General features: G+C 43.0%; 2 protein-coding genes across 3 annotated transcripts in view; one reads left to right on the plus strand and one right to left on the minus strand.

Annotated features, from left to right (window-relative positions):
- Positions 1–989: 989 nt before the first annotated feature.
- htr6 (5-hydroxytryptamine (serotonin) receptor 6) lies at positions 990–4,160 on the plus strand. Of its 2 annotated transcripts, none has more exons than XM_059951645.1 (3): positions 990–1,772; positions 2,572–2,702; positions 3,681–4,160. In XM_059951645.1, the coding sequence occupies exons 1-3, from the start codon at positions 1,025–1,027 to the stop codon at positions 4,110–4,112; spliced, it is 1,311 nt and encodes a 436-aa protein (XP_059807628.1). In that variant the 5' UTR covers positions 990–1,024; the 3' UTR covers positions 4,113–4,160. The 2 variants fall into 2 exon arrangements, with proteins under 2 accessions (XP_059807628.1, XP_059807627.1); XM_059951644.1 differs by having other exon boundaries at positions 990–1,747; positions 2,547–2,702.
- Positions 4,161–7,382: 3,222 nt separating this feature from the next.
- The window catches only part of tmco4 (transmembrane and coiled-coil domains 4), a 90,627-nt gene continuing 82,427 nt past the window's right edge, over positions 7,383–15,582 (minus strand). Inside the window, exon 14 of the mRNA XM_059951982.1 lies at positions 7,383–8,297. Coding sequence (XP_059807965.1) covers positions 7,902–8,297 — 396 coding nt within the window. The 3' untranslated portion in view covers positions 7,383–7,901. The remainder of the gene's footprint in view (positions 8,298–15,582) is intronic.

Consider the following 15,582-nt stretch of genomic DNA (forward strand, 5'->3'; position numbering starts at 1 on the left):
GTAATATGAATGTTTTCCCTGTCCACCTGGGAGCCTCTAGTGATGGCCGAGGCTGGAGTGTCCAGTTTTGCCTGTGGACAATGTGACCCACCCACTGGAGCTAGTTCACCAATGACCACGAAATGACTGGACTGTTGTAAAAAATGAGTTTAGTTCACCAGACTCTTGGGGGGAAAGCTCCGTTACTTTACGGAGCAGAAACAGCCTGCTCATGGGCATTGAGAGATGGTGATGGTCGCTGGCTTTGCCAAGTGTGCCCAGATCCTAAAATATGAACAACATTTTATAAAATGGAGGAAGTCCGTCACACCCTCGTGCTGTTGGGCTGCGTTTTTCCCCTCTCGGCAATGCTATAGCTGAGCTTAGGTTGGTGACCTGACTGGACAAAGCGTGATATCGCAACAAATCGCTGACTCACGACTGCCCAACATCGAGAAAGAGCATCCCAACTCTTTTGGAAGTAAAGGGATCACACAAAAGCTGACTTACTCCGTGTTCCCATTCGTCAGAACGCTCATTTGCAATACACTCGTGTCGGTTAAGACTACACTCAGCGAGACTGGACTCCTGAACTCACCGAAGCCTCCAGGAAGTGACTAGCGAAATCACCTACGAAAGGAGAGCTTTCACTTTGGACGGTTCTCGTTAATAATTCTCTTGTCACTCGGATTCCCTCCCTTCTCGCAAATAAAACCACCGGGACACAGAATGGAACCTTTGGTCGAATTACTCCAGATTTGTCGAGGGATGACAAATGAATTCAGTTTTATGCATTGCTCCTCGCAGGCACTCGGCGCTCGTCCTGCGCATCACCATCACTTTTCTACACACATCGCTGAGCCGCAGTTGTAATTGGAAATCATTCGCCGAATGCAGCCCCGCTGAACGTGTACATCGCCGGTAGTTGGAACTGTTGCATGTGTCTTCCCTCTCTCACACTCCCTCTGCCTGGCTCTGTCCGCCGGCCAAGCAGCGGGACGGCCGCCTTTTGCCCCACTGCCGCGGAGTCTCGTCAGCCATCCACATGGAAAGGGCAGCGACCGCCGAGGGAAACTCCACCGAGCGTGAGGCCCAAGAGGGCAGCGCGTGGATCGCAGCCTTCCTCTGCCTCATCAGCATAGTGACCGTCGCCGGCAATTTCCTTTTGATCTTGCTGATCTTTACGCAGCGCTCCCTGCGCAACACTTCTAATTACTTCCTCGTCTCCCTCTTCATGTCCGATCTGATGGTCGGCTTGGTTGTGATGCCCCCGGCTATGCTGAACCAGCTGTACGGAAGTTGGGTGCTGGACAGTGACTTTTGCTCAGTGTGGTCTTCCTTCGACGTGATGTGCTGCAGCGCATCCATCCTGAATTTGTGTGTCATCAGCCTGGACAGATACCTCCTCATCACGTCTCCTCTGAACTACAAGCTCCGAATGACTTCCAGCCGAGCCCTCTTCCTCATCTTCACTACCTGGACTCTGGCCGCTCTGGCTTCGTTCCTGCCCATTGAGATGGGGTGGCATGAAATGGACTTTGAGAACCAGGCTTTCAACTCCAGTCGTGCGGTGGAAGTGCGCGGCGCTCAGTGCAGACTCCTGGTTAGCCTACCCTATGCTCTCATTGTCTCCTGCCTCACCTTCTTCCTGCCCTCAGTAGCCATTTCCTTCACCTACTGTCGGATCCTGCTGGCTGCCCGGAGACAAGCTGTGCAAGTGGCCTCTCTGACCAGTAACGTGGTCACCACTTCTGATGACCCCGCGCAGGTAAGGGAGCCGCTGACAATAGTTGGTTTACTACCGTGAGCTCTGTTGCCGTTACAGATACCCTTGCTGTAAACCCCGGGATAACAGTGAACAGAACAGACTGAGGGCAAAGGGCATCGTTTGCACTAGGTTCAGACCGGGTTTCCTCCCTCGAACCTGATAAGTAATCTGTCTGAGCGGGATGCGGTTAATTCCTTATCCGCTGTTACGATGCGGGTTATAGAACTTATTCAGCTGTGAACTCGGAAAACGAGTGCCATGGGAGCAGGGGTACTGTCGGGCACTGAACTTGATATAGATCAGCTCCGACAGCAGCCGCGGGCTGTCCACCGGCGCGAGGCATTAACTTTCAGCACCACAGACAGCGACCTGAACCCAGGGGCTCCCGCCCGCTCCGGCCCGCCGGGAGAACGAAACCCCGGGCAACCGTGGAGCAGGGAGGTGCTTTTCCGGGCACTCTGGCCCATGAGGATCCGCATCCTAGAAAGTGTTCCTCCTCTCAGTCGCAACCATAATCAGGCTTAATTCAACCCAGGGAAATCTTGAGAAAAACATTCACCACTTGATCTTTTTTTTAAATGGGAAGATTTGCTAAATTCTTAACCGATTCGAAGTAATGGTCACGACCAAGAACCCCATGCTCTCCCTCCGTCCAAGAATAGGGAGCTACAGCAGGGATACTTGTTTTTTTTTTGGTCACTGTATTTTGCAACTGTTTTCTATTAACCACTCGGATTTCCTTGAGCAACTGCCCACCTTCAAAACAGGCAGAGCTGACTGTCGCTGTTCTCACTTACAGGTTAGAGCTCGGAATGCATCAGCAGGAGACAGCGACGGTAGAAAATTTACCACCAAACACAGTAAAAGGGCTTTGAAAGCCAGCCTGACTCTGGGAATTTTACTGGGAATGTTCTTTGTAGCCTGGCTGCCGTTCTTTGTGGCAAATGTCACGCAGGTGAGCATGCGTCCGGCCTGGGGCACGAACACCCCTCCGCTCCGGCAACCATCTGCTTCAGGAACTCAGCGGGTCGAGGAGCATCTATGGGGGGATAGTTTGTTTTTCCAGATTCCGGCACTGTGTCTCCAGTTGCCCGTAGAACTCGCATTTCAAAGTTACTGCGTGGCCTCTTTTAACCATTCTGCAGCTCACCACTGTACTGTGACTGACGAATGGGCTGGGTTCCTACATTGAAATAATTCATCTACTTCCTTACCCTAGCCATGAATCAAAAAGCCAAACTCATAGCTCAACAAAAATCCCGACTGAGTCAGCAAGCGACGACGGTGGCAGGAAATACTTGTGGAAACATTACACTCGCCGCGGTGTAATCCACCCCACTAAGTCCAGAATTAAATTTGGGAGAGTTGCTATTCCGAGACATTGAATAAATAAGCCTTTTGTTCCCCGAATACCTGACAAGCCCTGCACGCACCTGCGTTCCTTCTATCATGCTTTCTGTCGTTACCCTCTGCCATGCATTTGCTCGAAATGCTAATACCCCACCCCCGTCTCGGCTTGTTTCTACCCATACATGCTCATTGCGGGTGGCATTTAAAACTTAAAACGTACTCTGTGGAACTAAGTGCTTGGCCATAGCGAGCGATTCCAAGTAGTCATTTCTGACGGGGACGCTCTTGGATTTTCTGTTGCAAAGAACAATCTTTTAAGATTCTCCGATCATGTTACTCTCAAATTGCTGTAGCTCCAGCTCTCCTCTCTAGAATTAATCTAATTTTAACCAACCCCCCCCCCCCCGCATCGGTCGATGCCATTGCTTACACGATCGATGATTTCAGGCAAGTTTAACAATCAGTTTACCCCTATTAATCCGGTTTTAGGGATTTTGATGTACATCGAGATTTCACTGAGCTCGCCGCTGTGTCCCACTCTGTTGACTCTGTTTTGCCGTTCTCTGTCCTGTCTGTCCCACAGGCGGTTTGTGACTGCATTCCAGCCCTACTCTTTGATGTGCTCACCTGGCTTGGTTACTGCAATAGCACCATGAACCCCATCATCTACCCTCTCTTCATGCGAGACTTCAAGCGGGCCATTGCCAAGTCCCTGCCGTGTTCCCGGCGCTGGTGGGAGAGGCGGCCGAGCGTCGTCTCCTTCACTATGAGAAACTCCTACAGTGGCCCGCGGTTGGGCCTGACTCTAAGGAACATGTTGGTTCTTCAACCGGAAACGGACTCGGTCGAATCCGTTAACCAGACAAAAGATCAGATCACGCTCCCGGGCGGCCAACACAAGATAACTGAGGTCGAGTTCAAGGACACCACGGGGGTGGATTCGCTGCATCTCTTTGATCTAGAGCAGACGAATCAAGAGTTCCACATAAACCAGCTGAACACACCAATGGACTAGAGTTACCGCTTCTACACAGTAACCAGAGATGAGGACGTTCTCAGGAATGGGAGTGAGGAGGTACTCAACTGACTAGAGATGGGGGGCGGGGGAAAAGGAGAGTCGGAGAGCCAGTCCCCTTCTGTGGACAGCATTCAACTGACCTGGATTTATCCCGTGCCCAAACTGATGGCTTCGTCTGGGTCCTACTCATAGAAAAACTCATTCCGAGTGTCAGCGATCGCTTGGAAATCTTGCAAATCCACAGGCATGAGGTGGAATCAGTAGGAAGGACAACACGCGGGTCTGCATAATCATAAAATACTGGAAATATGAGGAAACAAGTCAGGAAAGATGGTGGATTGCTGCTGGAAACACTCAGCAGGTCAGGCAGCATCACGTGTGTCAAATCAATTACTTTTTTTAAACGAAACTATTTTGGGATTTAACTCTTCAGACTAATCTGGGTGTAATACCTCAGTCATCAGTACTTCGATGCTGACATATTTTTATGTGAGTGAATTCTCTGTTTATTCCCTGTGATTGTCAACACATCTGTCATTTGTGGAGTTTTGTAATATCAATTATTTTTGCTCCGGAAGCACTGGTGGCTCATTGGCAAGCTAGCACAGGTAAAACCAGTACAGAGAGCAAAATTCACCTGTTCCAACCTGGCTCTTAATAATGTCCAGGACATGCTACATTTGAAGCAAGAGAGCCACACACACAGAGGCAAAAAGGAGCCAGAGGGTTAAAAATCAGACTCATCCTTTGTACTTCCTCTATTGTCCATTTTTTACCCATTACTGAGAGAAAATGTTACAAACAAAAAGTCACATGAATGCATTAAAATTTGAAACACCACCAAAAGGTAGTTTCAAGGTCTGGTTTGGCAATGAATCACTGATATTATAAAAGCAAACTGTATAATAATACTAATCATTACAGTAACTGCAGCCACCCTTAACATCTTCATCATCTTGATCTCATCTCATTTGCTTTCAGAGCCAGAGACTTATTTCTTTGAATTCCACAGGTGGCTTGTTCACATTCACAACTTGACACTTCATGCAACAAAGGATACTCTTATTACTTCACTGATTGATTTTTCAAAATTTGCATTCCCCTTTACGCTTTATCACTTCAGTGTTATTTTTGTCCATTAGTAAGAAACTCTTCAAAATGACAGGGTGGAGTAATGGACTTACGAGGAAACACTACATCATCTGCTTAAAAATATTAAATGAGAGGTCAGAAATCATCCATCTATAGACCTTAGGTTTGTGCAGATGTCTCACATTCGTGGTGAACAGCCTAATTCAAAATATCCATCATTCCTTCCCATCGACACATTGCAAATATCATGCATGCTTAAATAAATATTATTAGGGAAACCATAGTGAGAATCTGTTCTTGAATGCCTTCTCATTGTTAAATGCAATGAAACCAGTGTAACCATGAATGAGCAAAATATTTCATATAACTGACGATCTTCCTTTATGAATTCATAGAAAGGGCCTTTCAAAGATCATGTGAATAGTAAAAGATCAGAATTTTTAAAATTATACACAGTACAGACCATCATGGGAGCAGGCCTTTCAGTCCAAAATGTTGTGCCAAACTAGTTAATTAAATGCCAACTCATTAATCCTTTCTGTCCAATGTCTATATCCTTTCATTTCATGCACATTCATGTGCCTATCTAAGAACCTCTTGAATGCCCCCATCACCACCCAACAGTGCACTACACTCTCTGTGTAAAAAAAAACTTGACAACACACCTTTGAACTTACTCCCTCTCAGTTTAAATGCACAGCCTTTGGCATTAGGCATTTCTACCCTGGAAAAAGGACACTGGCCGTCTACTCTACCCACACTGCTCATAATCTTATATACCTCTATCAAATCTCCCTCGGTCTCCACCCCTTCAGAGGAAGTATCCCTAGATTGTCCAGCCTCTTCTTGTTGCAAACACCCTCTAATCTATACAATATCTGGTAAATTTCTTCCACAAAGCATCGATGTCCTTCCTATAATGGGACAACCAGAATTGAATGCAATACTCCTTATGTGGCTTAACTAGAGATTTATACAGTTACAACTTCACAACTCTTGAGCTCAATTCTTTGACTAATAAGGAAAGCATGTCACATGCCTCCTTTATCATCACATCAATCTGTGCAACCACTATCAGGAAGCTATGGACCTGAACCCCAAGATCCCTAAGCATATTAGCACTGGTAAGGATCTTGACTTTAACAGTGTACTGACACTTTACAATTGGTTGCCTGAAGTGCAAATTTTCACATTTGGCTAAGTTAAACTCCATATGCCATTTCTCTTCCCATATCTGCCACCAGTTTATATCCTGCTGCATCCTTTTCCAGCCTTCTATGCTATTTGCAAAACTACCAATCTTCATATCTTATGCAAATTTACTAACCCATTCATCTACATTTTCATCCAGGTCATCTATATATGTATCACAAACTGCCTCCAAAGGTCCAAGTATGAATCCTTGTGGAACACCACTAGTCACAGGGCAGCAGAAAGATCAAGTCCCATGGCCACTATCCTCTATCTTCTATGAGCAAGCTAATTCTGAATCCAAATGACCAATTACTATGGAACTTATGCATCTTTATCTTCTGGGTGAGCCTTCCATGAGGGACCCTATAGAACACATGGAGCTTGGACACATCTACACCTGCACATTAACCATCCTATGGAATTTCAGGCTTACAATGCACAATGAAGGTGGCCTGCTCTCACTTTAAAATCACAAGTGCCATCATTCATTTTACCACCATTTATAATCAGCTCATTAATTTTGCTAATACTGATCTTCTTTCTACACATTGCATCTGCCACCTTCTCTCACAAATTTTGAAATGTTCTGTTCTCTTTCCTAATATGAAAAGTTGCTGTTTGCTTTCTTACCAATACTTGGTTGTCTCCTCTTCGCTCTGATACATTATGTTTGCCTCAGTGATATTAGTATACACACATGGTCTTCTGATCTTATTGATATATCTGGCCTGCTACTTGTTTTACTGATATCACTGCCCCTCCGATGCTTTTTCACACCGATACAAGAGATGGTTGGAATTTCCTCCCATTGATACCATCTTCTCAGATTCAATGCTATCACACACCTTTCATGTCAGAATTTTTTTACAGTGGAATGTTCTTTTGTACCCAGACACCTCCTCTTTGAAAATAGTCATACATGGTGTATGGATTCCAGCTAATTCCTTACTCAAGTGCCTACTCCAAGTAATGTAGACAAGGTGTCAGAAGAATGTTTTAATTATTTAAGATCATAGACAAGGCTGAGATTACTACCCAGCCCCACATCCAATAAATTCTCATTAGAGAATTCTGTATATCAGAGGAATGGATATAGAACAGAAGCTGTGGGTGAGTGATTATGAATTTGACTTAAATTCCCCTTCTTGCGGACTACAAATAAGAACCAGCTGACTCGCCACAAAATGGGGGTTAAATTGACTCTGAACCAAATTGGAGGCTGCAGGAAAGGAAACCACAGCATGAGATCTCTGTTTTCTTAGCAGCTCACTTCTAATACAGCAATGTTATCAGTAATATTCCAGTCCAAAATTAAATTATGTTAGTTAATTAATAAGGCTTTCATAGAGAACGTGCACAAATCACCAACTGGTCCAATCTTCCATTAGAACAAAGACAGTGTGTGGTATTCACCTTCATTCCCCTGGATTTTCAGTTCTGCCTGTCTCTGATACAACAATTTAATTCAGGTTCCAGGACAACCAGATCTGCAATTTATAATTAAAGTTTTTCTTGTTCTCTGGCAAGTTCAGAAGCTCCAGATAATACTTCGTGATCGGTAGTTCTATCTTTGACAGGAGAAAGTGTAGATTGTATCACAGGCATTGAATCTTCTGCACCAGTAGAATGGTGGTTTGTCTTTGGTGACCCCAAAAGATTACCTTCTAACAAGGAATTGGAGGACTCAGCAATTGCCACTTGTGCCCCATTCTTTCCAGCAGCAGGCGTGATTTCTGAGCTGTCTAAAGGCTCCTCCCCTTTACTTGCACACTTCTCATCCAGGTCAGAACTGGGGCTAATATTCCATTTGTCCTTCAGGCGGCAGTCCTTAGTTTTCACACCTACAGCCTTTAATATTGTGTCCATTTGCTTCATGTAATCTAAGTGTCCATTCACCTGTGAAACAAAAACATCAGCAAATTAGTAGGTAGCTCCTTGCCTATTGTGGGCAAAGGGATGTGGACCAATTGTTTAAACCCAGAAGTGGTACAACTGCAGGTTGTGAGCAGAGGTGCTGTTGAAGTTTAAAACTTCACAAAGTACATAAAATTAAGCTTTTTCTGTGTGTGCCAAACTTGGAGTAACATTTTTGTTACTGCACTGGGTCTACTTGGATGTCAGGAAAAGATCCCAATCCCCAAAGACCTTTCTGCCTTCCTCGAATAGGCTGGGGTAGTGAAGGTGAATCAGTTGCAATGCCTTAATGTTGATGAGTGACTTTGTTTTACATGCTCGATGTTTATCCATCAATTGAAGCCAAAATTTACATTGATTCTATATGATCCTGTTCTGTGATGGTCATATTTCCATTTCATTTGACTATTATACGAAATATTGCACAATTTAAATACAAACATCTGCTCTTTGTTGGCTCATGCATAGAATAATCATATTGAGCTACAGGCCAGGGGAATCTCCATGGAGGGAGCATCAGTTCTAATTTAATCAACTTACTACTCAGCTGAAGATATTATTAAGCACCTTGAAAGAGTTTGCAAATTAATGCTATTAATCTTATTTTTTTTAAGCTCCTGTGTATCTGAAGGCACAATCTCATCCTGGGAATTGTTCTCTTCCAAAACAATGATCACCTTGGGTCCAGTTTCAGGACACAGGGTTGAGTTCAGGCAGCTCACACGATGTAAACTATTACAAATGAGTCTGGATATTGGGTATCAGCAGATGATTGAATTATAGAGGCCGTACAGCAGAACACAGCATTGTCCTCAGAGGACATCATTTAATCAATGGAGCTGGTACATAGTAATTGGCAGTGATATACTTGCTCTCCTTCATCCAGTGACATGAAATGTATCGTATTATTCTTATCACCACCTTGCTTTCAACAGAACAGCCTGACTTTCAAACGGTGTTGTCCTGGTCTGCACTGGTCATTCACAAATAAGAACTAATTAATGTAGCGAGTCCAGTGGACCATGCCATAGTTATTTCCCCTTTGTGTCTGTTTGAAAATAAGTATTTTTGTATAATAACTGTTACCAAAATGACGATCTTAGTGCCAGCAGTGCTGTAAAGGAATACTTATTCATTATGGTCATGGTGTCTTATGCACACATTCCCGTGTCTGGTTCACTGACTTGGATTAAACATTCAAGATGGCTGAAGGTAAAGTCTGTATTTGCTTCAATAATATGAATGAGTTCCTTTAAATTTCTGCTGAAACTTAATCAAAATAATGTACCTGTTAGTATAGCCCCCAAGGACATAGAAAACATCCCAAGCTGCTCGATAAAAGGAAGTAAATGGTCCTTGCTGTAGTGCTGAGAAGGTGATAAAAATATTTGGTGAAAATGAAGTGGCTTTTTGAGCCGGAGGGAAACAGACCAGCAGGGGTTCAAGGTGTGAATTATTAAGTGTTATTAGAGGCAACTGAATAGTTCCATCAATGTGGCGTCAGCTGCAGCAGGGCAGAATTGCAGAGTTCATAAACTGAGAACCAGAGGCTGTGGGAAGGGGTGCGAAATAGATACAAAGACTGCCAAAAGTATACTGGCTCAAACCTGCAAAGAAATTTGTGGACAACGGTAAGTATTGAGTTTGATCATCTGGGATGCAAGGGACCAGGGCTGACAAGTTAGGAGAGAGGTGTATATTGAGATTAGTTGAATAGAAATCAGAGTAGAGGGGGTGGATTTGAGCATGTATAATGTAAAGTCATTTTCTTGAACAAGCAGTATTTTGTTTAAGCTCAGGGTTGCGTTATTAATTCGAACTGTTAGCAATAAATTATTCATCAGTACTGCTGAAAAATATTAAATTGCCCCCTCTTCCAATCTGCAAATAAAAGCAGCACAGAAAATAACAAACAAATGTGTTGAATGAGAACTCACTGCTATCTGCTGCTTGACTCCAGCAGTACTTGCCTAGACACACACCGTGGAAATTCAGAACATGAACTTCAGCTAGTTGGATGCTGAATTTCTAGAAAAGCTCTGAGAATCTATAAACTTTCCACTTTGCTCTGTGCAAAACAGAGTGATTCCATTGAACAGATAAATATTAAACACAACTTTTTAATATGGTACTGTGGATAATCGTTAATTGGGACACATTGGGATCAGTACATTTTGACCCAATTAAGTGGCTGCCTCAATTAGCTAGTTTCATAGAAATAGTTAAAGATATAAAAGGACAAACTGAGTAAGAAGTTATGTATTTAAATGAAATACAGAACAAATTAGAAAACTGCAAATAGTACTGCAGTACTATAAAACTGTCTATTATTTCCTAATAGTTATCAATGAAGGAATTCATCCAGTGTACTCAATGAACAAAACCAGCACAGACACCTAGTGCAGATAATGGATTGTCTGCATGCAATGTTATTGATGACTGCTTCCTCCAAATTTGTTCTCATTGTAACAATCAAGATGATTCTCGATACCTTCAAATCCTTCATAGTTCCTAACTTGTTGAAGTAATGAAATAATTTCATTTCCAGTCTCAGCCATTTCTGGCATCAACAAACCTGAATGCCTTAAACTGCATGAGCAAAACAGTTCTCATTGTCTTGCCAACTATCAGTTACATTAAGTTACATAAAGTTACTACTTTATGAAAACAAACAGACACAACTAATGCTCCAAGTACGGTGTAGTGTCTAACAGCCACATGAGTGCACTCAACTGATGATAGTTAGAAACGATTCAGTAAGAGTTTCCTGTCCCAATTAAGTGCCACAGTGTCACAAATAAATGAAGGGAGTCCTGACAATTTTCTCGACTAGTTTTTGATCTTTAAGAGCTGCTGGATTAACTGATGGCCAAATTAATCAGAATTCACTGTATATGAATATTCCATATAGTATTTCAAGAACCAATATCAAATTGTGTCTTAATTGAAACACCATGCTGAAGAGAAACATGAATGATCCTTCAATCTTTATGGCACAGAAGGTGTCTGGAATGAGGATCAATGAACCATTTTCATAAATATCTGCCACCTTGAGAATAGCAATCCATCAATGACTTGTAAATCTCAGATAAACATAAAAAAAATTAGTTGTGAAAAACTAATTCTGTTATGAGTTGGACTGATCTGAGGTAATTGTTGCGAAATGTACTAATCTCTATCCAAGTTACAAATCCAGGAAACTGGAACAACCTTTGCCTGTGAATGTGTTCAAAGGTACATTTTATTATCAAAGTATGTACACAGAATGCATCTCTGAGATTTGTCTTTTCCAGATAGCCACAGAATACAGAAGACCATAGAAGTAGGTGAGTGAAAGACATCAACCCCTCCCACATGAAAAGAAAAAGAAACAAAAACTCACAAACTATAAACACCCCCAATCCCTCCCTCACACAAAAACTAACAGATAATCCAAAACCCCAGCCCGCCAATTGGCACTAAGAAAGAATGGGCAAGAACATGAAGAAGAAACATAGATCTGAAAGAGGCCAATATGAACAATATGATGGGAGATTAAGCTAATGAATTATCCATGGGACATTCTATTGCTGGTACTTTTGGGAAGGGAGGATAGTAGTGGAGGTGGTGGTGGTGAAATGGTGAATTGCTGTCAGCTGAAGAAAGTGAAGTCTGAGCCAAATTGCACAAATACTGTACTGTATATATTTTGGACCCACACTCTGGGTTCCTGGAAGTATTTTCCCACTGGACATTAAAAAAGAAGGTAGATTCCATATGCTAGGCTGAAAGAGACTAAAAGGTTGGTATTGAATTGAATTGATTTTATTTCTTACATACAAGAGGAGTTAAACTCTTTACGTTATGTCTCCGTCTAAATGTGCAATGTGCAATCATAGTACAGCTGTAAGTTATAATAAATAGAACGGTCAATGTAATACAGAGTACACTCAAATCAGCGTGAGTTTATCAGTCTGATGGCCTGGTGGAAGAAGCTGTCCCGGAGCCTGTTGGTCCTGGCTTTTATGCTGCTGTACCACTTCCCAGATTGTAGCAGCTGGAATAGATTAAGGTTGGGGTGACTTGGGTCCCCAGTGATCCTATGAGCCCCTTTTACACACCTGTCCTTGTAAATGTCCTGAATCATGGGAAGTTCACAACTACAGATGCGCTGGGCTGCCCGCACCACTCTCTGCAGAGCCTTGTGATTAAGGGAGGTACAGTTTCCATACCAGACAGTGATGCAGCCAGTCAGGATGCTCTCAATTGTTCCCCTGTAGAAAGTTCTTAGGATTTGGGAGCTCATACCAAACCCTCAACCGTCTGAGGTGGAAGAAGTGCTTTTGTGCCTTTTTCACCACACAGACCATGTGAGATCCTCAGTGATGTGGATGACCAGGAACTTAAAAGTTGTTTACCCTCTCAACCCCAGATCCATTGACGTCAATAGGGGTTAGCCTGTCTCCATTCCTCTTGTAATCCACAACCAGCTCCTCTGTTTTTGCAACATTGAGGGAGAGGTTGTTTTCCCGACACCACTGTGTCAGGGAGATGACTTCTTCCCTGTAGGCCACCTCGTTATTGTTTGAGATGGGGCCAATCAATGCAGTGTCATCGGCAAATTTAATTAGCAGATTGGAGCTGTGGGTGGCAACACAATTAGGGGTATACAGGGAGTAAAGGAGGGGACTCAGTACACAGCCCTGAGGGGCTCCTGTATTAAGAGTCAGAGGGGTGGAGGTGAGGGAGCCCACTCTTAACACCATCTGGCAATCTGATAGGGCGTCCAGCATCCAGCTGCACAAGGCAGGGTCAACGCTCAGGTCTCTGAGCTTCTTGTCAAGCCTGGATGGAACTATGGTGTTGAATGCTAACTGTAGTCCAAGAACAGCATTCTCACATAAGCACATAGAAATGTAAGGAGGATATGTAGAGCTGTGGCTATTGCGTTGTCTGTCAAGTGGTTGTGTCGGTAGGCGAACTGTAGGGGGTCTAGTTTGGGTGGTAGCAAGCTGCAGATGTAATCTTTGAACAGCCTCTCAAAGCATTTGCTTATTATTCAGGTGAGTGCGTCAGGACACCAGTCGTTCAGGCGTGTTACCTTGGTCTTTTTGGTACAGGGACAATGGTGGATAATTTGAAACAGGAGGGCACTCTGCACTGGGAGGGGGAGAGATTGAAAATTTATGATGGGGTGGTGGTAGATGGAACACGGGGGGTAGGGCTCATCAGAAGGTAGATGCTAAATGGACACCAGCAGACAAAGTACTGTAAATGGAGTAGAGTCCACACAGGGCAGATTGTACATGGCTTGAAGGACAACTGACTAAAGGGTTTGATGGCCCCTTTTCGGTTATAAATTAGTTTTATAGAAAAACACTAAAGATTGCCACAGGGACAGAGGCTGTGCTGTCAGTTTCAGCGATGCATGCAGACAAGCTGTTACACACATACAGAATTGTATTTCCCTAAGCTGCCACATTCATTTCATTAACTTTGCAAAGCAAAGCTGGTTGGAAAGTGTCTTAACATTCTCTGTGTCTAGAAATAGATTGCAGGTTAGATAGCTTCAAAATATTTAACGCTAAACAAACCAGCTTATAAAGGTACACATCAATCAAGTGGTCACAAGAACAATTAGGATTTGGTTATTTTTACTGAGATACTGGTGACCAACAGCAATGGGCAAATGTCTTATTAGCTCCATTATATCTTAAAGACAGAAAAATCATGGAGCCTTCAGTATTCAATCTTTGTCTCTACCACTAAGCCTTCAATTGTGGCCATGGTAAAATGCCACTGGCCTGAATTAAATCCAATGCATATTGTAAACCAGCTGCTTTTGCTGAGGCAGATGCCAAAGCTGATCTTGTTCTTTGTGCTAACGCTTATAACATAATGAAGATCAGGAGACATTTAACTGTTGAAATTAACAACCTTTATTTGGCTTGGAATTCTTGCTAATTTAAGAGTCAGAATTGTGATAAAATACATGTTCTTTCAAAACTGCCGCTGATTTCACCAGTTTATTGAAACATGCATTCTAAGACTGGCCCTTACCTGGTGTGACTTGGGCCCTATACTTGTCATTCTGTATTGTGTAGCTCACTGTCATCTGGCATCTTGCACTGTGTAGCTGTCTTGCACCTGCTGCCCCATTCAGTGTAGTCAGCCTCACCTAATGTCCTGTCCTATGTATATCTGTCTTTCACCTGCTGTCCTGCCCTGTGGAGGCCTGTCTCTCTCATGCTATCCTACATCTCACACCCACATCCTATACCGTGTAATTCAGTATGTCATTTGTGACGTCATTTACAGGGTAGTGCTGCCTCATGATGCCTTGCTCTGTGTAGCTTCATCTCCAGCCTGGTGTCCTGAACTCTGAACCTCATCGAGTACCAAGCACTGTACATCTCTCTCATCAGTTGTCCTATGTTGTATACATCTGTTTCTCCACTGGGCGTTGTGCATTGTGAATTCACCTAAGACTTGCAGCCCTTAGTTTTATTGTACATGTTCTCACCGGGTGGAAGTCCAGATCCATTCCTCTCAAATCTTTGTTTATCAATACAGGCAGTCCCCAGGTTACATAAGGGTACCGTACCTAACAGCTGCCTGTAAACTGATTTCTGTGCAAGTCAGAAATGCCCACTTTCTATTGCTATCTGTATTGTCTTACTTTATCTACTCTTGCTATAATTCTTTTATTTTAATGAACTATAATAGAATCTATACTGTATCCAGGCATTAATGAACACCAGGAAACATTTTATTACTAACATTACTAGTTTGAAAGAGTTTTAAACATGAATGGAAGAATCTGCGGAGCTCCTGTAATTCAATACCTCATCTCTTTCAGTCTTTTTTTTCCTTCTACAACTGACAATTTTCTAAAACATAAATTAACGTCATTAATCATTACTTTCTGATTTACCTTACCATCTTTCCTACTCCTTTGAACCTTGGTTCTTTGCAGTGGAGGCACTGGCCTTTCGCCAAGAGCTCTTCAATGAAAGGGCATCTGGAACTCAACCTCAGTGCTGTTATCAAGTGGCAGAATAGCAAATTAACTTCATAAACACAGAGCCGAGCGCTAAATAAAGATCAGCACATTAGCATATGATTAGAAGAGCAGCCTAAAATACAAGTACTAAACAGTTAAAGTCTAAACAATTACAGTCCTGGGACTGCACTCGCTGGAATTCAAAAGAATGAGAGGAGATCTTATAAAATTATGAAAAATATAAAATTATGAAAGGGACAGACAAGATAGAGGCAGGAAAGTTGT

The sequence above is a fragment of the Hypanus sabinus genome, chromosome 27 (genome assembly GCF_030144855.1).
Source record: "Hypanus sabinus isolate sHypSab1 chromosome 27, sHypSab1.hap1, whole genome shotgun sequence".
Taxonomy (NCBI): Eukaryota; Metazoa; Chordata; class Chondrichthyes; order Myliobatiformes; family Dasyatidae; genus Hypanus; species Hypanus sabinus.